The 27090-nt window shown below is 41.5% G+C and overlaps 2 protein-coding genes across 4 annotated transcripts; one reads left to right on the top strand and one right to left on the bottom strand.

Annotated features, from left to right (window-relative positions):
- The first annotated feature begins 14639 nt into the window (after window positions 1-14639).
- Window positions 14640-17875, top strand: LOC116392858 (uncharacterized). 2 transcript variants are annotated; one of them, XM_031864653.1, is made up of 3 exons: window positions 14640-14855; window positions 14982-15078; window positions 15433-17875. In XM_031864653.1, exons 1-3 carry the CDS (start codon window positions 14678-14680, stop codon window positions 15650-15652), a joined length of 495 nt encoding a protein of 164 aa, XP_031720513.1. In that variant the 5' UTR covers window positions 14640-14677; the 3' UTR covers window positions 15653-17875. The 2 variants fall into 2 exon arrangements, with proteins under 2 accessions (XP_031720513.1, XP_031720512.1); XM_031864652.1 differs by having other exon boundaries at window positions 15313-17875.
- xpnpep1 (X-prolyl aminopeptidase (aminopeptidase P) 1, soluble) lies at window positions 17347-26703 on the bottom strand. Of its 2 annotated transcripts, none has more exons than XM_031864651.1 (20): window positions 26570-26703; window positions 25380-25504; window positions 24983-25046; window positions 24307-24411; window positions 24008-24100; window positions 23183-23326; window positions 22819-22914; window positions 21786-21867; window positions 21437-21647; window positions 20923-21012; window positions 20764-20814; window positions 20216-20274; window positions 19870-19947; window positions 19664-19735; window positions 19444-19504; window positions 19159-19228; window positions 18704-18877; window positions 18464-18540; window positions 17937-18035; window positions 17347-17641 (listed from the first exon to the last, which is right to left on the bottom strand). In XM_031864651.1, exons 2-20 carry the CDS (start codon window positions 25494-25496, stop codon window positions 17522-17524), a joined length of 1863 nt encoding a protein of 620 aa, XP_031720511.1. In that variant the 5' UTR covers window positions 25497-25504; window positions 26570-26703; the 3' UTR covers window positions 17347-17521. The 2 variants fall into 2 exon arrangements, with proteins under 2 accessions (XP_031720511.1, XP_031720510.1); XM_031864650.1 differs by lacking the exon at window positions 26570-26703 and adding an exon at window positions 25782-26540.
- Between the last annotated feature and the right edge of the window lie 387 nt (window positions 26704-27090).

Below are 27090 nucleotides of genomic sequence, written 5' to 3'. Positions count from 1 at the left end.
GAGGCCCTTAAACGCAGAGGGTCACTTCTGTTTAGTGTTCGGCCAAACCTGCATGTGTAGGCCTCATTGTATTCAGGAGAGGTGAGGATCCGTGCGATCGCTCACTTGTCCAGGATTAATCATGTTTCGTCATCCCTTCCTTCTATCTAGAGCCATTTGTACATGGCTGAGACACATTTTATAGATGCTCTCCTCGTATCCTTTCACAGTGTATATAGTGACACATGGATTCATGCCTGATCTTTGCTTTCAAATATGACGTTTGGCCAGTCCAGCTATATGAACTTGTGGTGGAATTTACCCTTTACAACCCAATGTTTGACCTTCGCTTTTTAAAACAAACCCTGTAAGTACAGTTAGTCATCATTTGGGTCTGCAGCAGCAGCAGCTCTGCACTTGTTGTTTCAGCGAAATGTGAAAGGAGATGGCCGAACCAAACCACCGCAACTGAGGCTGCAAATGTATGATTACATCAACCACAGATATATCTGTTTAATGTGCAGAACCCATTTAGTAATAACACAAACCAAGTGGTCGTATGCACTGTACTTCTCCCACTTAAACAATTACAGTCATAAAGCATTTCTGTAACAGCATTATGCTTGCCGTTTAACATCTTGGCAAAGTAACCTGGCTTCAGTCTTTGATCTCCTCTGTGTCTGCACTCACACTTTTCAATTGGCAATTTGTGCAGAATGATAATGTGGCTGTATTCCAAGATGGCAGGAATAACTCGGCTTATAAAAGTTTACAGGAGGAACTCTCACACTTGGATATATTCGGTTACTCCTGCGTCATAAGTTACGTTGTAAATTGGTGCTCAGAGGTGGAAAGAAGCAAAGTACATTTGCTTAAAGTTACTGCGGTTATGGAACTGTCTCAAACTGATACCTACGCCTCTATATGACCATCACAAGTAAACAAGACCATCAGCGAGAAGATTGTCTATATTTATATTGTTATTCTTAGCGGTTGTCATCAGACTCCTGCAGCAGGTGCTCAAGCACATACAAAATACAACATGCGTACAGAAGGATCTCAGTACATAAAATATATCTAGTATGAAGAAATCTGTCTTTTTTAACAATAATAATAACAACAATAATTGTAGAAAATGTATGTTTTGATGCTATGGTATATAGAGGCAATTATAATACCAGTGCTCGGCAAACATTAGTTCATATTTCAGCAGCCATCATCACAATGAAGATTCAGATTGGTGCTAAATTCTCCATGAAGACAAATATGTACTCAGGCTGCAGTAATTCATCACCACTGATTGTGACGAAGGCAGTATGATAACACTGATGTAGAAGTGGGGATTGAAAGGGCTTATCATAAGTGCCTTGTTAAGGCGTTGTGATGATTGGACGTGTTCAGAGCAGTGGAACACGTGTGTTCCTGATAGAACCTTCACTACTAAAGCTTTAGTCACCTTGTTAAAGACCCTTAATGATGAAATGATGAATAAAGAGTGGATGATTGTATATGGATGTGACAGTACAACTGTTCAAGTGATTTCTTTTTCCCACTGAGAAAACTATCCATAAATCAAAAGGAGACGACATGGCATCTTTACTTCTACCAGTTGACATTGTACTTCATCACCCTCGGCCAAATATAATAAAATTCTGCAGTGAAACAAATCAACCATCAAGTTAAAAGCGGGTGTTCCCATGTCGGATACTCTATAAGTGGACTTGAACTATGACCTCCACCAAAATGGACAAAACTGTGGTTTGGCTGATAATACAGATACCACATCTATTAATATATTATATAATTTACATTTAATTATCTGTGGTTGTGAAAAACCAAAACATGAAGATGCCTATATAGCATACCAAGCCTACTTCCCCCCCAATGACAAAAATCAAAAGCATTCTTGCAAGTTTCAGCTTTTCACGTAGGAAGTTTGTTGGTTGCATGTCACCAGCAATCACCTTTTCTACTATTTAAAACATTTTTCTATACATCCATTATGAAAAACAAAACCCTTTTTTTTAGTAATCCAGATGTGGATCACATAAGCTATAACAGTTCAACATGTTTTGACTAAAACAAATGGTTATTTGCTTACTGCGTATTCAAATGATATGGTGCAATGGTACATACTCATCTCTATGCTGGACAAAATATGGATGTGGTGGATATGTAATTTTGGAGTTAGGCTAATTCAATTATCAAATGAGTACAAGCACCAATCCTCTCAGCGTGGACTGATTTGAAAGAGCCCCCCTCAGTGTTTCAGTCGTCAGCGGGACCTCAGGAGTGAAGGAGCTCCATCGCAGCAGCGCAGTACAGCTGGTGGAGGCCTCACAAGCACAGCGCCTCCGGTGTGTCTGATCTCTGGGGAAGAGAACCTAATACCTCCCTCCCTCCCCTCTCTCCACGCCCGGACGAGCTCGCTCACTGTACCATGAGCCGCAAAGTATGTGATTACACTGTTTGGGTTGGCAGGCCAGACCGAAACTGTCCACGTCTGAAAGAGAAGCCTGCCGAACTGCGAGGGGAAAAGACAGGCAGCATCAGAGAGGAACCAACTGAACAGTCCCCTGTTTAGGTCGATGGAGCTGAGCGTTGTTTATTCTGGCACAGTAGAAGCATAATCACCTTTGTGCCGAGGCACTTCAGTGGCGTTGTGTCATGTGTCGCTTATGTTTTTTTATGTTCACAGCTGAATTCAGTGAGGTCATATCTGTGAATGAGGGTCATAGACAATCTTTGTTTATGAGGTGTGTAGGCCAAACTCTTAAAGCGACACACTGGTGGTTTTTGCATACTTAAGCCCATTTATTACAAATTGTGAATACTTTGTACCGTTGATCATTTTTTCAAAGCAGACCATTAGCTTCAAGGCAGCGAATTGGTTCCATTTATTTCAGTTTGAAAATTGCTTTAAGAGTTAACCTTGTAGATATGAAAACCTTGAGATGGCTAATCTACTGTCACAATAAACGCTTTATTTTGTAGAACTATTTTTCAATTCATGACACATTACATTAAAACACATGTAAACGAGCATTTTCAAAATGGTCCCTGCTCACATACATATATGCATTACCGCATGACGATCATGCAATTTCTTTAAAATAAATTAAGATAACAAAATGTTCACTGTCAATATTTGTCGTGTTTGGCTTGCTGGTCTATGAACATACAGCTACACATTCTTCTCTTCATTTTGACATTGTAGTCAACATTTCAGCAAAAGGCCTGTTTATATTGAGTCTTTCCTTGATTGATCAATGCCTTTTGGAAAACACAGTGTTGCCAGTTTGATTGCTTCTAGCTAAAAGCCAAAATACTTTGTCTCTCCAGGGATGAGGCCTAAAGAACATTCCCATATTTATAAAACTTAATATGTATGAGTGATGAGATTGAATGTGGTTGGGGCTTCAGCAGTCTCTTTCCTGGGTCCATCCTGTGAAAACAAGGAAGGGGGGGAGCTGCATTCCTCTAAACTTCTCCATACAAGAGGTCTGTATCTATTTTTGGACGCAGCTCCTGCATCCCACACTTGCATGTGACATCTTTTTCCCAGAGAGCTATGTATACATGTGTCCTGGGTCATCTTTATTTGTCATGTAGGCACTGCCAGATCAAGTTTGTGGTTCCCAGAGACAAGGTTTTGAGGTAACATGGGGAGAAAACATAACATAGACATAGTGTTTGACAATGCCAACAATGGGATTCAGCATCTGACATCAAGAATTGGCCAGTTTCCTTACTCATAGATTAGAAATGTATGGTGTATCGAGCCTGTAATATGGCGCGGTCAAGATTTATTGTTTTACTTAATTAATAAGAATCAAGTCTTTAACTGTGGAAAAACATATTTTGTATAATAGCATACATTATTGGATTAGATTTCCCCTGTAGTTCCAAATAAACATGTCATATTGAATCATTTTGATTTGATTTTCATCCGATGGTCGGTCAATGTGCATCCTCTCCAGAGGATGATGGTGGAAAGTCTCCCAGAGTGCAATGAGATCTGGATCTTATCATGTTTGGTTGTTCTCCAAACACACTGACAAATTGTGTCAGATGCAGTAGCTCCATGTTCTCTACTGCACGCCATTAAGTGTCACTGATGTCTTCAATTTACGCAGCGTTTGAAAGATGTTACTCATCTTTTACAGGCTACAGGGAGGAAGATTATATGAAAGAACCAGCTAATCACAAATGACACCATATGTTCCCACTTTCCCTTTGAATAGTCATACAGTTTCTGTCTTATTGATTCATTTCAAGATCTCTGATTTTGCGGCCGACTCAATACAATGAAGGTCAATGGAATATTTATTTTGTGCGACTAAAGCCATTGAAAAACTACATTTGAAAACTGGAGTTTATCATCCGAGGTCAGCAAACTATATGATTCATTAATAGAAAAAAAAAAGATCAAGTCACTTAAAGATGTAATCTGGTTATCATTAGCCACAAATATCTCAGTAATTATTGGATGGATTGCCATGACATTTGGTACAGACATTCATGGTGCCCAGAGGATGACTGCTAATAACTTTGGTAATCCTCCGACTTTTCTTCTCTAGCGTGACTGTAATGTTGACAGTTGCAGCTTGGGGGTAAAATGTCTCTAAAGCCATTGTATGGATTGCCATGAAATTTGAGGCCGACATTCACGTGGCCCTTAGAGTGAATAAGGTTGGCAATCCCTTAACTTTTCAATACTTTGGTTTATCACCGAATACCTGCGAAACTAATGAACTGATGAACTAACTATGCTAACATGATAAACTCAGATGGTGGACATTGTAAACATTATATACCCACCTAACATTAGCACGTTAGCATTGTCACTGTGAGAAATTGGTATGCTAATGTTAGCATTAAGCCTAAAGTGCAGCTTCACAGAGCTGCTACGGTAGGCTAGCATGGCTGTAGCCTCTAATAGAAATATTTGAGAGGTCACTGAGTAGAATAGGACATATTGTTTTAGTGCTATACTCTTATAGATATAAAATCTGATAAAATAAGCAATGCTTACATTTAGCTTCAAATACAAGATGAAGTGAAGCTCCGTGGAGTGCTGAGAAAGCCATCTGCCTTGTTCCATGATGGATCATGTGTTCATCACTTTTGGTACTGCTGCCAACATCTGTTTTATGGCTGGATAACAGAGGACATCATTTTATGTGCACTTAAGAATAGACATGTGGTCCTTCTTTCGATGGAAAGATAACTGACCCATTGAATTGAGCAAGTGACTCAACAGTTGGCAAGTGACTCAAAAAGTCCAGACATTGATCCCTTTCAGAGAGGAGAGTTTTATCAATGGGGAAGGCCCAATACAACAAAAAAAGAAACGTTCTTTCAGCTTGGATATTCTTCAGCCAGAACTTGATTTGTTTGTTAAATGAAGATATATCCCTACCTTAATGTAAAGAGAGTGTTGTTGTTGATTTATTGAGAGATTGTTTACCAGCGTTACCATGACCTGCTGCTAAGGTGTCATCATTCAGTGGCAGGTTTCCCTCTGTGGTGATGATTGATGGGATGCATTGAAATAGCTTTCTGATGAGTAACACATTGCACCGGGAAGAATAATCACTGCATTGTGTGGAACACAGAAACAATCACACGACTTAAAATGTGATTTCAGCTTGCCTGCTCATTTTTTCACGCCCAGCCATTTATTTTTGTTCCAAAAAACACAGTCAATCACCTCGACTATTTAGTGTAACAATTTGATCAAAACAAAAACTCTTATCAAGAGATTTCTAGCTGAAGTGGCTGGAAGGAAAGTCTGAGTCAGAAAACATGCTTGTTATCTGAAAAGAAGCAGTTTCGTGAGGAAATGAGTGTTTGTAGTATTAGTGTATATGATGACTATGATACAGTACATTCCTCGCTGACGTTCACAAACCTTTTAATTCCTCTGTTGCATTAAATCTGATTGTAATAGCTTCTTTTGAGCCTTTAGGCCTGACAAGGCTGGAGGTCCTGATCTTGAATTCTTGAACTGCACTGTATACGGCAACATGGAAACAATTAAAATTGATTGAATGATCCCGTTAATACTTCATTTTACAGAGGTTTCTTTAGCCTAAAACTATACAGCCATCACTAGCAGATAGCACTCTGAACCGGCGTGTCTGGCCTTCAGTTTGCAGTGCCGTGGTAGAGTGAAGAGCAAAGAATGAATCCTTCATTCTTCCTTTTCATCTCAGACGCTTTGCCAGCAGTCTGTCATCGATTTACTGAAATCAATATCTATTTGTTTGTGTCACTTGTTGCTTTGTTAAGTTTATCGTGTTTGCAGAATCCATATTCTTATAACCAGCGATAGACAATCTGACACCACATTACAATTTAAACAAAGCTACAGTAAAGTCTCTGTCCTGTAGAATCTACAATTCACTTCCATCTTTGTCAGTAACAAAATCCACGGTCGGTCAACGTGTCGGAGCCTGAATGGAGCTTAGGTGGGTCAAGTGGCATTGACCTCTGCTGAGTGTTGAAACTTGACGGACCTGTCAATCTATGTAAACACAGTGTATTAACTCTGACGTATAGTTTGTATTTAAGTTTGGGGGGTTTCACTCTCTGCTGATTCTGATTCTGTTTCTTCAGATTCATTTTGGAGCCATCATTCGCCAGTCGTTAAAAGAGCTGCGTCGACTGGAAGTGGATTCTACATTTGCTGCTTGTTGTTTTTTGGGAATGTGGTCTCAGAGCAGTCATACATGTGGTCTAATACTTGCTAACTACCACATTTATATGTGCGTGCAGCTACTTTTTATTACAATTCCACATCGCTTGATCTTCGGTCTCGAAGTCCAGCCTAGAAAACGTTTGAAATCACCAAATGAAAGTAGAAGTAGGCCGGTTGTGTTGCAACACTTAATCACAGCTTCATTCTTGTAATGCATCCAACCTTACAGACTAATGGGATCTTGAAAGTATAATGGAGAATTTCCCCTCAATGTCAGACTCAATAAAGGTGGTCTGAACCACAGCCACACAGTATGCCTTACACTGATCCATCACAGTGATGTGAGAGCGAGGATAAGTGTTCCAGTAATGCAATCCTGGACATGGCACACACTGACATACCGCACGTTATGCTTTACATTCATAATCGGCCATGTAAAAAGTACACAAATCATTTAAGCACCATGATAGAACTGTATTTTTGAAGGTGTTGTAGAAAACTAATGAATTGTCATTTTCAGTTTCTCTTCATACACGACTTGTATGACTTCAGGCCCGTTTAACTGAGGCAGGACTACTTGCTAATGATCCTGGTGAAAGGCAACAGCTACATTCAGATAAGGAAGAGTGTGTCGCTAACAAACTGCTTCTCTCTCTGGTCTAAAAATATATCGTCATTTATCTCAATCAACGGGATGAAATTTTTTATTTAACTTCACTTTTTCTTTCGTAGACATTATACAGGTTGCTGAAAGGTCAGCAGTAAAATTCAGCTTATGAGATATTACCTCACAGAGTGCACCACCCATTTATCTTTCTTCAGATTCATGATGAATGGCTCGTTAATCTAAATACAATCTACACTAATGTTATTTAGATTGTTGCTTCATCGAGTGACAACCATCACTGTACATTCTCCAGTGCTGCTTTTCCAAAAGTGCCTTATCTCATCTGGGAGCCGTTAAAAAAATGGACAACCGGGTTTGACTTGATGGATTGCCGATAGTAGCTGTGTTATCACGTCCAGAGGTTAATAGAGCAATATTGGAGGTAAATGATCAAGGACCGAGGCTGCCCTTGGCCGGGCAGGCTTGATAAATCTGCTCCTGTCAAATGCAATAAATGTGTCCTGTAGAGGAAGAATTTAGGGAAGTGTGTAGAGATAAAAGTAGCACGGGGGAAACACATGCCACTTTTCTGCATTAGCAACAACGATTCATAAACTCCTTAACATGAGCATATCCAGTGGTTAAACATGTTGTTGTCTCTTTACTCCTCTTCTCTCCAGAGATCGTCTCTTTGGCCTCAGTTCCCCTCACTCCAGTTCAGACTTCCTCTGGCCAACAGCAGCTTTAGGAGAAGGAGTTTGTTGTTGAAGAAACTGTTTAACTAAGACTCCCCAGTCTGCTTTGTCACACATACCAAGATAAATAGATGTCTGATGGACTTTGTTCAGATAACAGGATTGACTCTTGGGGGACCCTGCAGGGTCTACACACACACATGCAAGCATAATACATGCACATTTAACATTGTACTGGAGTGGTTTCATTGAAATGAAGGTTTGTTTGGATCTCAAAACCTGTGTGTGTGTGTGTGTGTGTGTGTGTGTGTGTGTGTGTGTGTGTGTGCGTGCGTGCGTGCGTGCGTGTTTGTTTGTCGAGATAAACTCATTAAGCCGTCCCCTCCTTTGGTTCAACACCTTGCAAGTGTTTTGGCAATGTAATGAATGAGGCATATTTTTACCCATTCATGACTTTTATTGATTTATTTTCGAGTACATTTAAAATAAACTTGAATATCAACAGTTAAACAGTACATAGACACGATCAAAACTGTATCAGATTCAAACTAACTTTTTCCGTGCATGCATTATATTTTTTATGAAATCTTAACACTGGCCTTTCATTAACACTTCATTATACAATTTAGCAACTGACAAAACCCCCCAACAGTTGACCATCAGTCACCTTATCACGTTTAACCTCCGTCTGTTGAACTGACAGGATATTTGTATTGTAATGTTGTTTTTGAGGCTAAAGTGAAGCGGTGTTGCGATCCTTTCTTTCCACCGTGTCGGAGAGAGAGAGAGAGAGAGAGAGAGAGAGAGAGAGAGAGAGAGAGAGAGGTGGTCTGAGTTCATGGGAACCTTTTTCTATTTTTGTCTATCTTGTAGACCGAGTGGCATTATGTGATGAGGGAAATTGTCACTAAATATATTGAACTAAAGTCAGACCTGCTGGTCAGTTACAGCCGAACACAAGCGTCCTTCAGACTGCGTGTGGTGGATCATTGGTGACGTTTTGTGGAGAGCTGCGATACTAAGAGCTCTTTCATTCCTATGTGTGGCATTTTAACAAAAGTAGATCATAACTACAAGAATTTAGAAACCTGTTTGTTGACGTGTGCCGAAATATGAAGCAAATGTTTAAGGGGTTTTGGAGGGATGAGAAACAGTCTAATGACTTTTTTTGAACAAAATGATGACAAACTTTGTGTGTAACAGTTGGCATTTATTATTATGCTATTGCATGAATTGTTAAAAAAAGACTGCATAAGCAAATATATTAAATTAACTTCACTGTACCAACATGGTGCACTTACTTGTATTTTTTCGACTGGCTAGCATACTTTTCAAACATAACGTGACAACAGTTCTGTTCTCATACTCATACTGTCACAAGCTAGAGCCGAGCTTAAGGAGTTACCGTCTTCAGCCGTGCAGGCTCGGGCATAAAGAATCCCAAAATTGAAATGGAGATTTGCAGAGACCATTAAATGATATTGTCAGATTTTAGGATATTATGTATGAGCTATTCTGATTATAATAAAAGCTTGTTTCTATAATAAATGAAATGAGTAATGGAGAGCAAATCTATGCTGTAAATTGTCAGGGAGAATGGAAAGCTTTAACTGACTATATTAATGTTCTTTGCTACACAGGACCCACACAGTTATACGTTTCTCCGAGGTACTCACATGCGTCAGTGTTCCTCGTTTCCCTGTTCACTCCCGTGTTTGTATGAAGCCATTTGTAAATAAACTGAATGTCATTTGCCTCAGAGCTCATTTCCTGTGTAGTACAGTATGGGGGTTCAGGGTTCAGACAGGGTCAAGGAAGTAGCGCATTAGCATGTTTTATGGGCCATGCACCATGTACAATGTTCCATGTTCACAGCCGTCCACTCGGGGGCCTCGACATCCTGAGTTCGATTCTGATTGGACAGAGCAACGACGACAGCAGGAATCATTAAATCACATATACATAAACGCAGTGTGTGATTTTTCACGGCTCCATGGCGTCTGCTGTCTCTGACACTGTAAGTCCAACACGACTTATTCTCTCTTAGTTATCAACTTCATGCTGCCAAGAGAGCAGATCATTCCACCGTCTGCATTGACGAGAAATTCTCTCTGAAATTCAGCCTTTTTCACAGAACTAGAAAAAGTTGGGGCTATTCGTGTGGTTTTCTATGTTTCAGCAATTTTCAAGAAATGAGCTTGAGCAGCAGATTGTTATTACACTTTGATATGCTTTAATTGTCCTGTTTGTTTTTGATATATGTGCCCAGAACCCCCTAAACCTGTATACTCACACTGGATTGCTGGTGAAACTTCCGATATTGAATGAAAATTGATACAGGTCGATGAAATTAATACACTGTTGTGCAAAATATCTGAACAAGTGTAATGTCCCCTTTAAATTGATTCCTACACTTTACATTATGCACATAATCTGATTCATTTGAAGTGCTCTGTGGCTCTCTGAGTGCACCCATGAGTCGGTTGATATTAGATCTGTAATTGTAATGATTAGATGTGAGACTAAATTGATTGAAAAACTGTATAAATTATGTGAATCGATTAGGTCTTTGAAATCGCTGAAAACAATGAAAAATACTGTCTGACCAACAGTAACCCCAATGTTTTCAGTTTACAATGACACAATACACAGAAAAGCAGAAATTTCTAAGATCCCAATGATAGGAATTCCCATTTTCTTCTCCTTATGTACATACAGTTAACTGGATAAAGACATTTCACAAGTTCACTCTTGGCATCATTTGAACTATACTAGATATCACAATAGTGTGTTGAAAATTTATAATAATAATCTTTGGATTTAATGTCTATCTTTCTCATAACCTCTGTTGTATGTAATAAACCTCCATCAGCAGCGAGTCTCACCATATACAGAAGTCACTCCAACTCTGCAGGGATGATCCCTGATACAAGAAATAATCAAAATGAAAGAGGCAAACATGCAAACGCTACTCAGCCTTTGTGTTCTAAAACGTATACCTTCACAAGTTTAACTGACAAGTGCAATAAATCAAGGCAGGACCTTCCCGCTGAACCACGTCAGAACAAATGTATCACGCCAGAATGCTAATTCCCCACCAGCCTCTGTATAAACACAGAGATGGGGGGGAGGCGGAGGAGCGGAGGGTGAGGAGGGGTGAGGCACGGCGATGAGGGATGGTCAGGAATTCACTGGCCAGTCAGAGAGAGCGGGGGAGGGTTTGGGGAAGATTATAGGAGAGATGATTGATTGAGTTGACTTCATTTTATGACTCGGAAAAAAAAGGAAATCAAGGATGCAATGGAAAAGCTCCTCAGCGTAAATTGCTACCCTCAGTGGATCCACGCTGTGAATGCAGACATATGGTCAATTAAGACCTTATGTTGCTCATGAGGATGTCGGGTCGAAGCCAGTGTGTCAAATAACAAAGAGTCATTGAGCAAGAAATACAATCTCACCTGCTTAGTCACTGTAAACCGCCGTGGATGAAAACGCCTCAAATCTAAATGTAAAACATAAAATACTGAGGCCGCCTGATAAGGACCCTGATGGAAGAGACCTAGTGAGAGTAATGAGGTCGTATTTTAACAGCCTGCTGCGCTGATAAGTGAGGTGCTGGTTGTGAATGAGCTGTGAAAGTAAGAGCAAGCATCAACACTGACATTGAATATTATATTCAGTGTGTTTCCTAAAGCTGACATCCTCACAGATACGCATCTTATTCAACCTGGCAGCACGTCAAGAGGGCTCATGAAACACTAACGGTATAAATACTTTCCCTCCTCAATACTTGATTGATGCAAACACCCTGCATTAGCAGCTGCCAGATGTGGCTGTAAATGTCTAAGGTTGTGTATAGCATAACATACCATGTCCTACTCAAATGAAATGACACTTCAGGAATATATTACAGCTTAAAGTCATTCTTAATTGGAGGTGAGCCGGTGTAGCTGTCAGTGTTTCTAAACTCTTTATTTTTACTATATCTCGTAACCAGGTTTTAGGATTTAGTTTCCCATTTTGTATATTTCAATTTTTAAGGTCTATCTTTTTTTTAATATTATCTGTTATAGTTTATTCATTGCTGACATTTTATCAACCACATCATTGTTTTATCAAATGTTTTCTGTGGTCCTTATTTTTTTTCATACACTATGTACCCAATACTACTGTTTTATATATATTGTAGCCGTAACGTTTGATGATCTCTGTGGTTCTGCCACAATACTTATGTGAACTTTGATCAAAAACATTGTAAGATCTAAAGCTAATTCATTATTTTAAACATCACCGTTGGATGTAAAAGAAAAAAATATACACAATAAAAAAATAATGTGACTCTAAATGAAGTCAAGAGTTCAAACTAGACTATTTTTAATTAGAAATCAACTCAATGAAGAGCACAAAACAGAACCAGATGGCTCTAATCTCTTTTTGTTGATGGAGCGTTGTCAGTTTATTACTAAAGAGGTTTTCCAAAACAAATTCTCAAGCACAAGCAGTTTGTTCTCTGGATTATTGTAATTTATGACCAAAACATCCACTTTTCTCCCTCCTTAGTCCAGTTTCTATCACCTGGTAGGATGCATGCTTAAAATTAAAATGTATATCTCAGTGTGTCAAACCATAAACATCTAAATGGTATTTTCTCTACATGTCATTAAGTTGATGATAATACTACAATAATGATTAAAAGTACACATCTTTAATAAAGAGCTCAGTTAAAATGAAAGCAAAAACAATGTTAATGTTATTACCCCTGCAACTGATCACCCGTCATGATAAATTTGGTAATTTCCTCCGCAGCGTTAATATATTAGCTTTGAGTTGGGATATTCCCGGTCTCATTCCCATGATAGCTGCCACAGACAGAGTTGGTTTATGCATACTGGTCTGCTCAAATAAACCATACCAACTTAATGCCACCCACGTGCCCCTTACATCAAAACAGCTTCACTCTGCAGAGAGCAAACAGACCGTAAAGAAGTTTAGGAGGCTAATAAACACACATCAGCCTTTGAGATCAATCAGTCGGTCTCTCTCTCTCTCTCTCTCTCTTTGTTTTTCTTTATGCTGACTTGGGATACTAAGGCCACCGCTGTCACTCAAGATCAAACTGCCGGACTGACCACAGATCTGTCCTTTAGTGAGCTACAGATACTCAGGCAAGCTCTGACATCTAGTGGAGGATGGTTAAAGTGTCAAACACACACGCAAAAAGAAGGTTCATTCAGTTTGATTTCCAGTTTCTACTGATATTCTCTGTGTTGAACACTAATACTGTTAAAGTAATGCCTGAAAAGTGAAGACAGCTTGAGATTGTTAGTGTCCAGTTGTTCCATCATAGATAGGTGGCATGTGTGAGAGCTGGTTAAAATCACTATTTCTCTCATATTAAACTAAATTAAGTTACAAACCATTTCCCGCTCTTATCTTTAGTTTGTGACACACATTATGTTTCATCCTGCGTAGCGACTCCACCCTTTGAGCGGGTTGACACAAAGGTCACTCACAAATTCTCTCCAAGTTCACTTTATAGAGCAGCTTGTCTCGTCAAACAGGGACACAAAACCCTGCTTTAATTAGAAGCTTAACTAATTGCACAATATCTCCAACGATGCTGCAGGGTGAAGTGAAGCAGAAGGAGAAAGGAGAATGCTGTCTTTGTTGCCCTTTTTTTGCTGGTTTTGGCTCTGGCATCGGCCTGAGGACCTGGTCCTGCAAGTCCTGTACTCCTGTCCCCAAAACACACAAAACAAGCAGTGAGGAACATAAAGACAACTCGTGGAGAAGTACAACAGCTATGGCCAGTACATTAGAGGCTAACGATTTGAATTCTGTCTGATTAGAGCAGATTTTGTGGAAAAGCTTCATTTAATTTTAGTTGTTATTCTGCAGTAGAAGGTCCTTTATGCTTTACATGACTTGTTAACTTCTCATGAGATTTGATATAATCCTGAAGATGTGATTCGACAGAAAGTTAATAATTTATTTGCTTATGTTATCTCCAACTTCTCAAACATGAGCACTTGCTGCTTTTCTCACTTTTCTTGTCAGTTTATCAAAAATGTAACATCTTTGGACAGTTTTTTGTATTACTATACTATTTATATATGTAAAATTGGACTTTTGGAACTTATAAATGGACCTTTTTCAAAATGTTTAGACATTTTAGAGACTAAACAGATAAAAAATAATATTGGCGGATATATTGATAATGCAAATAGTCGAAGTTGAAGCCCTTATTTGATACAGACGTTTTTGGAAGTATAGGACAGCCCGGGGCACACAACGTTATTTGTGTATAATAAGTGCAGATGGCAGCAAGACGTCTGTCATTCTATTTATGGATGCATCCTCTAACATCGGATTGCTTTCAAGAACAAAAAGCTAAAAACTCAAGACAACATATTGGAAGTTAACTGTGATTTGAGGTTCCTCTCACACGTTTCAAAGGTGGTCTTTGCAACAAGCTGAACTCTCTGGTTTTGGATCACCACTCAGAGCTTGTTGCAAAAAAAAAGGGCCAACATCTCCCTCCCCTCAGTGTCCCCCCAAAACGCTGAGCAGAATAATGAACAGTAAACAAGGGGAGTAGAGGGGAGGGAGAAGATGGGGTGTCCAACTTGAACTGAGGGCTTAGACAAAAGACGGGGTGTCTCCACGGCGACAGAGTCGAGCCGTTTGAGTCACATGGCCCGGGTTTCTATTGAAACCAGTGAAGCTCAGCATTCAGTCCATGTTTTGGAAGCCAATGGCAGCAGGATGAGTGGAGCCCAACAGGACGGAGCAATGACGGCAGACAGCCTTCATCTGAACGGGACGGCCGCTTTGGGACTACTCGACCTGGAGACGAACACGGCTCTGTTTGGTGTGTTGCACTCTTTCATATCGCTTCAGTTTGATTTCACAGAACTGTCACAATAGAGTTTAACTGAATGAATGATGCTTCCTTTTGACTCTTTCATGTGAAACTGTTTCTTCTTCTTCTTCTCAGAGTTCAAAGTGTTTAACATTGTCATCATTGCCCTGGCCTTATGTATCCTCACTATCACCGGCCTGTACTGCATCACCGTCTGCTACAACCGAACCAGGTGAGGATCAGATTTCACATTTGCTTTGATGCTATACTAGGATCCATGGACGTTCCTACGTAGGTGCAGAGAACTAGTTTAATAGCACATAGGACCGTTGCATCATTGACATTTTAATATTGAGTTTACTTGTACTCCTTCTGCTGAGTGTTAGTTGACCGTACATTCAAATAGAGCACAAGGCATCACATTAGGTTACGTTAAAGTCATCAGTGCAGTCATCTTCTCCACCAGGCAGTCAAAGAGAGCCCATGTGTATGAGAGTGCAGTGACCCGAGGCGAGCCGGCGGACCCCGTGGCGGTCAAAGCAGTGAAGAGGTCCACCAGCTTCATCAACCCTCTCGCCTTCTTCAGGAAACCAGAGGCGGCCAGAGACAACTCCAGGATCTACTACATCTACAGTAACCCGCTGCCCATCGGACTGAAGGAGGAAGAGGATGAGTGGGCCGCTAAAGCCCCGCGGGGACCAGAGGGGCAAAGTGCAGTGACGCTGCCGCTGACGTTTCAGGAGTACGCCAACGATCCCAACAGTGGCGTCACCTTGGACCCTCCCATATTTTACATGCAGCTCTAGAAGGTGTTGAAGAGTTGTGCTGTGGGGTTGAGGAGGAGAAAGTTGTCTGAATGTATCGAGGCGGCACTAGAGAGACATCGCAACCTGGAAGGTCTGAGCTTTGACTCTGCAGATGTGTCAGTCAAAACTAAAGATATGTCCTCATGTACAGGCCACTGAAGGGGCACTCCACCCATTTTACCAATTAAAGTAAGTTTAGTAATCATGGGTGTAAAAAAAACAAACAGGAAATAACCCTGATGATGTCATAGTGATGTCAGGGTTGTGTCAGCAAAGGCTTGGAGACTACGAATTGATAACAGAAACCCTGCGTTATAGACTGGGCTATGACGTTTGACAGAGGCGGGTGTTTACCAGGAACTTGAGACGCTATAAAGTTGCATTATGGGGAAACGTAGGATCTGAAAGCTTGGTCCATATTAGGGACTAAAGTTCAGGATATGTCCACTGCTGCTTAAATGTTGGCCATTCCTTATTTACATATGCCCCTGCACATCAACATCTTAAGTGCCTGATTAACCTGAGGGCAGCTCTGTCTCTCTCACTGCAGGCGTGTGTGTGTGTGTGTGTGTGTGATTGCACGCAGGTGCGCTGGAGTCAGGGCACAACCATCAGCTGCATCTCATCACCATAATCAAGCCTCTTCAACTAGTCTGCTGTCTCCACACCGCCAGATCGAAAACTTAAATACCATCCTGCTCGTCCTCTCAGCTACCAGCTCCATATCTCCCCCAGCCCGTATTTTTCAAAAATAAATAACCTTAACCTTGCATCTCACTTTGGGTTCACTAGTTCTGCAGCCCTGTAACATCTTTGTTTCAGTCTGTCACTTGTGTGTCTTATGAAAGTACAAAATGTAATCACTGGTGTGACCATTTAAAGCTTCAGTCTACGTCCAAGTTAAAAAGTGTGTTAACAGTTTTACATGAAAATCAATATGGGCGGGTGCAAGAGCAAACAAGGATGTGTGTGTGATATTGATCCACGCAACTGCATTGGGTTCTACCGATACCTGTTCTGACGTCACAGTTTTAGCCAATAGAAGGTGGAGCAAGAGTTCTCTGTCCCTGAAAGATAGAAGCAGGTACCTGTGGAGTTTTTCCACCACCAGTAGTGCTATGGAGAGCATTGCTATTTATTAGTGAGTCCCAGTTTTGTTTGTTCCGGATACAGTCGTGAGCACACGACAACGTGATCCACATTTCTGCCATGCTTACAGCTGTTCTATTGACAGACAGTTGGCGGGTACAGAGGCTAAGAAGCGCAGCAACGTGGCAGCAGAAGCAGGGGATGAGAAGACTGCAAGCTAGCAAACATGGACGCAAACAGGGCAAGGTTTTAAATATTCTGCAGGTGTTTTATAAAACAGACAATGCATTCATGTCTGTAAGGCCTTCATGACTGCATTGTGGTGAGAAACACTGAATGTAAACAGAACACACATCAGGGTGCAAAATGTAAATGGATTATGCTACTAGTTAAATAGAGGCTTAATAATCATGCATATGTCTAAAGTTGTCATTGTGGATTTTTTTTTGAAAATGCATATTAGGGATAGTCTTTGAATATGTTATGTATTTTTCTTATTTACTTTCTTCACTTCATATTTTCCACACCTTAAGAAAGGTTCTTCCACATCCGAATAACCTGAAAAAGCTCATTAGAGACACAAAGTAGCAGACGTATAAACATTCTTTCTTGATTTTTAAAATGATCTTTAATAAAACTGCTGATACAATGTCTTTTACAAAAGAAGCCGAGTGTGAGACACTGAGAAAGATGAGGAAAAATACCAACGATTATCACTGCAGAGCAATTGATCGCACAGTACTCCTGGGCAAAAGGATCGGGTTGCGCGAGAGTGCGTCCTCAGACGATTGGCTGGGTCTCTCTGGTCAGCCACTCCAGTGCCTCCTTCCTGCCTTGCCTCTCCATCTCTGCTCCAATCACGTCCCGGCACTTTCTGTTGTACTCGTTCACCCAGTCGCGCTGCAGGACAGAGAAGAGGGGCCATGACACTCTGAGGAGACTGTGGTTAAGTAGTGCATACTGTAATAGAAATAGATGGGAATAATAACAAAACTTTTAAGTGCATGTATCGTGATTTGAAATTGTTCCTACGTGTCACATTTTTTCTGCAACTCTTACGGAGTGTTAAGTAGGCTACATTTGATTGTTTTGTTGTGTTTGAAGTCTTCACCAATAAAATGTTTTGAGACAATCTTTTAATGGGTGGATTTGATTATTTGAAATATTACACATAATCCCACTGGATGTTCCTTACCTCCTTCTGAGTGAGCAGCTCTGTGCTCATCATCTTCACTTGGATAGGAACCAGAGTGAGGGGCTCAAATGTCAGACTACCTCTGTTTCTGTAGTTGTACTGAACACACGGACAAAAAAACACAAACATACTGATTTTCCTGATGCTATAATCAAACAGTAAAATGAGAATAAGGTATTTTCCCCAGTGTTTCCTGGTTATTCCCCTGTTAGTGTCTCTCTCTGTGTTTTGTTATGTCTGTGTGTGCTGGCGTGGCCGTATATCTACTCCATGTATCTACTCCGGCTGTCCAACCAGTCCATGCCAGGTTGTTGTCTCCACCTCAGTGGTAAACACACGCTAAGGCCAATCGATAACGCTTAGCGTTTGCATTTCCCGTGTCATAACCTGCTTTTCCTGTAACCCAAGATCACCATTGGCCTGCTACCAGTGCATGTGTATTGAGAATAAATCCCTTCCAAGCATCAAACTCTTTGGATTCCATGATTATATGAACATCAGGCCTTGCTCTCAGTTGAAGGACCTACTTTGGTCTTGGCTGGTACGACAAGAACCACATTTTCGATACGAATGCCAAAAGATCCGTCTTCATAGTACCCAGGTTCTAAAAGAAAGAAAGAATTGAGTTTATTATGATGGTGCTTTTAACTTCTGCAGAGGTTTCCAGCATGACAAACGGCTCAATTTGACAGTATGAATTAAAAGACATTACAGAGTCCTGCTACTGTGATATTCACTGGCTGAATCAAAAGCACTCCCTGCCATACCATCACTGACGATCATGCCGGCCTCCAGAGGTTCATCGGCGAAGGTCTTGTAGCTGATGCCGCATGGCCCCTCGTGGACGTTGAGGAAGCAGCCCACGCCGTGGCCCGTCCCGTGAAGGTAGTCCAGCCCCGACTCCCACAGAGCTGCCCGGGCAAATGAGTCCAACAGGTGGCCTGCAGAGGTAACGCAGGATTAACATTTAAATGTGAAACTGAATGGGTTTGTCTATGTGTTGGCACTGTCCAGGACCCTGTTTACTAGTTACTGACCGAAAGCATGCATGCACTATTCCTGAGCGACCACATGTTTACTGTTGACTTGTTTTTTTTTCTAACAACAAGAGACACTGTAAACACTGTATGAGTGAATAACTCATCTGCACGTCAGTGTTTGTCAATGCTGATCATCCTGGTATATTATTTACAGTGTAAGGTGTCAGATTATAGGACAACACCTTTCGTCCCGTTGGGGAAAACAGCAGCACTGACAGCTATGTGTCCCTTCAGAACATAGGTGAAGCATTCCTGGAGGAAAGAGAGGGAGCACACAACACAAACAATACAATGAAATATAATCAGGGTTGTGACAAATTCAGCTAATGTATGATGACAACGCTTTTGCTTTTACATGTTGAAAATATTAACAGCTCAAATAGCTTTTTGTCGATAAACTAAACTCCAACTTGAGTTAGACTCATTGTGACAATGAAAACATTGCGCTAGCAAATAACTGAATGTACCTTCTCAAAAGCTGATGGTGTCCCAAAGTGCACGGTGCGTGTGACGTCCGTGGTTCCATCACTGCCAAAGACACAATAAGCAGATGTTTGCGTGTAAAGCACAACAACACACAACTGCTCCTATGTGGTCCGTGTTCTTGGCATGGAGGTGTTGATACAAGTCACGGCATGGCTGGTTAGGCTAAATGCAGTTGCTGTATGTAATGATTATCTCGTTTACACATATTGAGCTCCAGAGTCGATCAGGTAAACTTCGTTCATGGAGAGGGTTCTGTTGGTTTCAGGCAGAGGTCTGAAGAAAAAAGACAAAAAATAGGGCTTAGTCACCTATTATTATTACAACAACAAAACTTCGCATAAAAAGAAAACAGGAGATACAGTTACACAAATCGAATACACCTGGGTCTGTTTCATGAGCCCGCTCACCTGTAATGTATGATTGCTCCGTTCGGGCCGACGCTGGAAATTGTGGGGAAACTGAGGCCAACGAAATCTTTCTGTTGGCTGAAAAAGACAAAATAGCATGAGAGGGGACGCTCTCACACAATAATGCACACATCTTGATTACAGATGTTTAAATATCCAAATGTGTAATCTCTTCAGCACACTGAGAGAATAAAACATGTTACAATTGAACAAAGCATGTTCATTTCAAGGCCTTCAGTAGACATTTTACTACACCTCCATGTCCAGTAGAGGGGGATATGCCACCAGAAAAGCTACCATCATTATCTCTCAATACAAATGTGCAAAACCTCAATGGCAGCCCCACCTGCGTAATTCTTCTGCTTTATCGGCAGCAGAGATCTCTGTGACGGCACCTTTTGGAATCTATAAAACATGCAGAAAGCTTTTTAAAAAAAAAAAAAAAAACACTGGCATGTTATACAATTCAAGTGAAAGCCAAGTTACGCACGAACCTCCAACTGAAGACAGGGTTCCCACAATCACATCGACACACCAATCAGTAAGCATTCAAGATTTGTTTACAAGAATATTAGAGGGTAAAATTTTGGTGTATTGGTCAAAATAACAGATACCGTAAATTTGGGAATCATGCAATGGTAATTATTCAAACACTTGCTGTATCACATTATCACAAATATCCAAAAAGCAGCAGCTTCCTCCGTACAAAAAGTGTTTGAAAAGTTGCCAAGAAAGTCGAGGCTCATTGGTGAATATAACAAAATGTTTCATTTAAAGAAAAAACAATGACATCCTTGATTCATTTTCTTTAACGTTCAGTGGGAACCCTGTGAAGAGCGACTGGAGGAATCTGTGATTTTCTGCTATGGATTTAAAAGGGTGTAATGAAAATACCTCCTTTTCCAACCAAGCAAAGAGTTCACAAAGGGCAACTGCATCCTTGATCTGTTGGGGGAAAATAGCAGTTTAACTCGGACAGTTTACGAAGAAGCCATGAATCCTTTCCTTAACTGATGCACACAACAGATTTTAAGGCGGTCCAGGGTTTCTTACATGGGCCACTTTCATGCCTTTAATCTCAGCTGCGTTCTTCACTGCCTTGGCGAGGCAGAGTGGAGTGTAGGGAATCGGAGACCTGTTGGACTAGAACACATTAAGAGGAAACGTTGACAGTTTAAGAAGTAGCCGGTGTTACCAGACATATTTCAAGCAAAGTTATGTGCCACCTGTCAAAGCCGAGAGAATTATGATGGTCACCAAAATGCCTTGACAAATGGTTCAATAAACTGTTTATAGCCAAGAGGATATGTCTGGTACAATGATGCACATTAGGAGTGCTTTTGTTAAAACAAGGGGATTCGCTCTATTTTGAAGTTTGTACCCAATAATAACCCTGACACTAGGTGTGTTTCTGTCCTCCCATCAGAAAAACTGCAATTCATGGTGTAAGGGACGACGTATAGTATAAGTATGAGGAGACAGGTGACGCTTGGGAGCGCGGCCCCGCGTATGAACAAGGAAAACAAAATCGAGACACAATCTAGCTATCTTTACGGTGCTCTCTCACCTTGGGGACGACCTGTGTGAGAGCACAACTGGCCTTGTCACAGATCCACACTTTGTCCTTGGGGCCGTGTGCCGCGCAGATGGCCTGGAGCTCCGTGTAGACCGACTCGTACGGGAACGTACGGATGCTCAGCTCGGGTTTGCTGGGGGAGTCCAGCTGCAGGTGTTCTCTCAGTGCGGGATCAGAAAGACGCTTTAGGTCCACAAAAAGCCTGCAGAGAGGAAGGGGAAGTTCAGTGTGTTAGAAATACTGACCCATAAGTTACCATAACCATTTATTCAGTAGCATTAAGGTGATTAACAGAGCGCTGACGCTGCCAACATGGCGCTGCATTGTTATATTCCATCACCTTATTGTGTTCATCCCCACGATGGCATATGCAAAGAACACAGGGTTGTACTCGATGTCTGCACCGCGGAGGTTAAAAAGCCCTGAGAAAAGGAAACAACAGAACATTACATTGTTATAACATTTGGTGAAATTAAAGAAATAAATTGTTTCATCCCATTAGGACGGTGACAGTGTCGGTAAACAGTACAGTTAATATACTGTATGGATCTCACTGCAATTTGTTTGGTGTTTAATATCAAAGTTCTGATTGGACTTTCACTCATCCTATGTGGATGCCCGAGCGAATCCCCTTTGACATAATGCCCACTGAGACCCTCTTGTCCGAATGCTACCTGATGACAATCAAAAATTTGCATTACTCTAAATAACACAAACCCTCCAGACCAGGCAATCAGAAACAAGAGCTCATTAGGCGCGGTGAACGAGGTGCTCAGACAGGCATCTAGAGGGGCACCGGTGCATCCCTGGGTCCTTGGATCGTGATCGTGTATCAAAACGGACTTATGTAACAGAAGTGATGTTGGGTACTGCTGCTTACGCAACAAGAAAAACTGCTAAAACCTAATGAGACGACTCTGTACATCGACGAGAGAGCTCCCGAATGGGCCTTTCATTCTTCGTTCCTTTGGGGCGGAAATGTTTGGACCCCGCATTTAGAATTCTACAAGCTCTGGGCTAACCAGGATATCTCCAAACATAAACCTGGGTTCAACAAAGCACACTCTGGAGCTGTTATCCCAACAAACACAGGGCTAAGATATATTGTATGATTACAGTAAAAATGTCAGACGAACATGTTTGCTGTCAACTGAGAAGTTGTTGTGAGATTTTCACGAGCGATGGCTGTACTGTACTCAAGTCCACTTCTGATGTTCCTGATAAATGTACTTTACTGTTACATCTCCACACCGAAGGTGTTTGTGTCTGAAATGTTCAACACGTCGTCGATTTAAGTAAATCATCCCGACACTTCCATAGGTTCCAGTATCTCTTTGGCAGAAGTAATTACAGGAAGAAAAAAAGATCCGTACATGCAATCTCATCCAACGCCGTGGCAACGAACCAGGTAACTTTCCTCTTCGTCATCTTGGCTCGCAGTGCAGTGATCTTGTCCTGCCATGAAATACCTACAGGAAGTCAGTCACAGATAAGTAAATTAATTATTACCTCCACAAACTGTGTAGCTGGTTACATACCTGTATTTTGTAAATGTAAAAGCCTTGAACACAATCCAAACTATGGGAAATACGTCTGCTCTCAATAAAATAGATAATTCTTCAAGAATAAAATATTGTCTCCATTCTGTTAATGTATGTTCTCTGTATCTCTAGTTTAGCTCCTGTAAAATAAGCGAGTATGTCATAATAATGGTGGTGAATGTTGCTTGGCACTGACCGGTGTACTCTAAGCCCAAGGTGCGGAGCTGCGTGCTGGGTCTCTCTGGGCGGTCTATCCAGACCGCATCGATCAGGTTGTCCTGCACGGCCACCAGAGAGTGGCCCGCACTGGTCAGCGCCCTGGACATGTTCTTCCACTGATCTGAAACATAACATGAGAAGTGTGAAGATGTGTTGTGTGATAGACAATTCCATTGTGCTAAGTACTTTTCTTCTGTGACTTTATGTGCTTTATTCAATGGTTTGACAAAGCTATATGGTATGTCTGCTGTAGCTTCCTTTGAAGGAAGTATCCAAAAGGGGCGGGTTCAGATTAGATCAGTCGTAAATCTTTAGCGTAGGGAGTATGTCAATTATGTAGATTCGGAACAAAAACAGATGTGCTAGTGAGAAACACACCTTCCCTCCTTTCCCATGTGGACTAACCCTTTAAAAGATGTACTCAGACTGCATTCTTGGCCCATCCTCCTGCAAACTGCTGGCAGAGGATGAAGCCTTCTCTGGCTAGAGAATAAATATTCCAAAAACAAACTTCTTTTCTCAATGTTTTCTTGTTTCAGTATTTATTATTTTAGGACTCACTCGGTACGATTAAATCGTTTTTTTCCACCACAGTTAGCAGTGGTAAAATCACAGCACGAGAGTACCTGTCTGAAAGCTTATGAAGTTATTGTTCAGCGAGAGCACGTTATTAGTAATCACGCTCTCTCTGTGGTCAAAATGGAAAGATCTTTCTTTTTCCGGAACATGTGTATTGTGGGAAGAGCACGGTGTTCACGCAGTTCTGATTGTGTTAGCGTAGTTCTGTTGTACCGCAACCTACCAGCAGCGATGATCCAAGGATCGACTCCCACCGTGGAGTTCTCTGGCAGAATGCTGATCAGCCAGTCCTCCTGAGAGGGTGTCTCCTTCAGCCCTGGATATCATTATGAATCAACAAACAGAGGCATAAAACAAAAGGCCTGAGTCATGTCAGTAGTTTACATACAGCATCATTTTAGACATAAACAGGACAATCTTGCCTTGTTTTTTATTCTTAAATTAGGTCAAAACATTCATGCTTTATCGGGCCATTTTCATTTTCATCATGTACAGTAGAAACCTCCGTTGGGGCCACATTACCCATCTTCATGAGGGTCCAGTTGTTGTCCATCTGCTGACTGGCCTGGAGGAAATATCGGCCATCGGTCCACATCGCGGCGTGCTGCTCCGTGACGATGGCTGTACCTACACGTCACAACGCACAAAGCGGGTTTGACCTTTTCAGTCACAGATGCTTTGTTGGATCTGGTTTGTGCAACAGACGTAAGCAAGAAAACTGACTCTGGAACGGTAAAACATTACTATTACTAGTCTGTTACTGTCTGTTACATGCCTCATGTGTCAGTTGTGCTTGTGCAGTTCTGGGAAGCAAACAACATTATATGCCTCTGAAATTAGAGCAGCGAACAAACAGTCTGAGTATGAATGAGCTCTTCTTTTCTTTTATTTTTTCAAGAGGTGCTGATTTCTCACAGGGATTATTCCAAAGTAGGTCACCTCGCCTGAAAGTACACCTCCGCTAACATCGTAAAAAAACGATGTTTCATGTCGTACTGTACAAATACAAATTAACATGAGACGACGCATCGGGGGATCTGGGTGGTTTGTGAATACATCACAGAGTAAAAGTTGAACGAAAGTGAATTAATCACATTGCCCTAGGCTAGGTTTATCCACAGTGGAAATTCGATCTTAGCTACCAGTCTGCCCAGTCTAGCATGTGTTACATTGCCATTCACGCACAAGCAAAACATACCTGCAGAGCCATTAAATCCACAGATAAACTCACGTCTGCAGTCACACGGTGCAATGTATTCACTCTGAAAGTCATGGGGGCAGAGAGAGAAAGACAGTGAGAGAGAGCGAGTGAGAGATCAGCTTCATTAACAATCAGTGGGAAGTGGCCATCAACCAGTCAGACATTTGAATTGCCACCTTTGCTGCTCTTCTCACATCTCGTCTTGTGCACCAAGAGGGGAAAAAAGGGAGGGGAGCAGTGAGCAAAGGGCTACAGTTAATTGCGAAGGTCAGACAAGACGGATCAAAACTGGGAAGGAACAGCAGCTGCACGACCGTGAGCGTCTCAGTTTATATTTGGGTGTAATCGGGTATAAACGTAGTGTACTGTACGGCATGTGGGTGATCTCACTTACCTGGTGTGCATCTCCAGAAGGGACGATGTACGCCTGTATGGGCTCAGAGAAGAATTTACAATTCCTCATTGCATGGCGAAGCTGCCTGAGCAGCTCTCCTGTGATCTTTGGGGACATGGCAGTGTCTGAATGGAGAAAAAACACGTTAATACAATTTGTTACCACACCTTTTCAAAACAGAGCTGCAATGCCCTTATCGTGTACGAATAGGTGAATGTCAAGATAAATGCTGCTGGGATTTACCAAGTGCAAGATATCTACGTAGGTATGTGTAATGTAAAGAGAATCGGTTCAATCTAAATAAAAAACACACATTTCACACAACTACCCTTTGACCAACAAACATGGGGACACTCCCTCGTCTATGGTTCTTCAAACCCTCCCAAATTATCCAGAGATTACCTGATTTTTGGGAAGTCATGTTGCTTTTCAGGTGCCTGGAGCAGGACAGTGACCGACTGTGTAGACTAATGTTACCTGGCTATTATCGTGGAGCTCAAAGGTCACAGTCCACACTTGGATCTTTAACCTGCTGTAACACGCTGACTGAGCAACTGTCACATAAGTTAAATATTAAAATAATAGTCCAATTGGCTTGGAAACTCGTGCAGTGGGTGAATTCACTTGCATTATTCACGTTCACCCGTAGGGCGAGACAACTTTCTACGAGCTGACCAATCACGTTGCAGTATGCTTCATCGATGAGCTCTCCTATTGGCTACACCCTGCATGCGATTGTTGTTTACAAGTAGGCATTACGAATCGGTAGCTTTCTACATATAACCTGCTAACGTTAGCTACGCTAGCTAACTAGCTAAAATAAAGACAAACGGCTGCTTATGGTATTCTGTCACAGCCACGGGGTTTGGGTTGATGGGGAAGGGCGATCACTGTTATCAACAGGCCATAACACCCAACACCTAGTAGCGTTAATATATTCACCGAGTCGCCGTAGATTTAAACGTGGGTGTGGTGGTAGCATATTAGTACTTCTTCCCTCTGTTAGCTCGGTTTTACGGCTCAAAGTAAACGCATTTCTTCCCGCTTTGAGAACGGACAATACGCTCCAGACAAGCGCGTGTGGTAACCAACCCCCATTCCCTCCGTGCCACACCGCCGCTAGTTTACGTCAAAGTGCCCCCCCTCCAACAACACCCCCACATGCAGCCAGTGAAATGCTGAATACACACCGGGTGTTTTCGTCTTGTAAACGTGACTCTTGGGTTAACAAACGAAGCGCTCCTTTATCAGCTCGGACCGTGTGTTACTTTACAAAACGGGGGGCTGCCATGTCGTTGTTGACGTGTTTGGTCACGTGACTGCAGTTTCTTCCAGTCGACGCAGAGGGATCCAGACTCGCCTCCTTTTCTGTGAATAATAATCCAAAAACAAAAGACCACAATCTATGAATATCCCCAATATTATAATCCTGGCTCTACGCCAGGAGTCTAAATTACACCATGGCACCACAGACAGCAGCCATCATCAGGAAGTAAAAGATGTCTGGCACTTACCGTGTAAATCATTGGTAATACTATCAACTTTTAAAAGATATATCAAATTACTTGATAAAACTGTTGGGACTCAAGTTATTTAACTCGTCAATGTGTGCTTTACTAGGCGGTTCTTGTTTTTATTCCTTTTTCCCTCTTGACACATTTAATTTGTCTTTTTTCCCCCCAGCAGCATGATTGACATTACCTGCACTGGG

The sequence above is a fragment of the Anarrhichthys ocellatus genome, unplaced genomic scaffold, assembly GCF_004355925.1.
Source record: "Anarrhichthys ocellatus isolate YVR2014 unplaced genomic scaffold, GSC_Weel_1.0 scaffold31, whole genome shotgun sequence".
Lineage (NCBI taxonomy): Eukaryota > Metazoa > Chordata > Actinopteri > Perciformes > Anarhichadidae > Anarrhichthys > Anarrhichthys ocellatus.
This window is presented reverse-complemented; position numbering and strand designations above follow the sequence as displayed.

Coding starts and splice junctions, on each gene's coding strand:
- xpnpep1 (XM_031864650.1), bottom strand. Junction 23,327..24,007: donor TCCTTGGATCATCGCTGCTG/GTAGGTTGCGGT, acceptor GTTATGTTTCAG/ATCAGTGGAAGAACATGTCC. Junction 21,648..21,785: donor GTGGGGATGAACACAATAAG/GTGATGGAATAT, acceptor TCCTCTCTGCAG/GCTTTTTGTGGACCTAAAGC.
- LOC116392858 (XM_031864652.1), top strand. CDS start 14,678: ATGGCCCGGGTTTCTATTGAAACCAGTGAAGCTCAGCATTCAGTCCAT. Junction 14,856..14,981: donor GACGAACACGGCTCTGTTTG/GTGTGTTGCACT, acceptor TCTTCTTCTCAG/AGTTCAAAGTGTTTAACATT. Junction 15,079..15,312: donor GTCTGCTACAACCGAACCAG/GTGAGGATCAGA, acceptor CTTCTCCACCAG/GCAGTCAAAGAGAGCCCATG.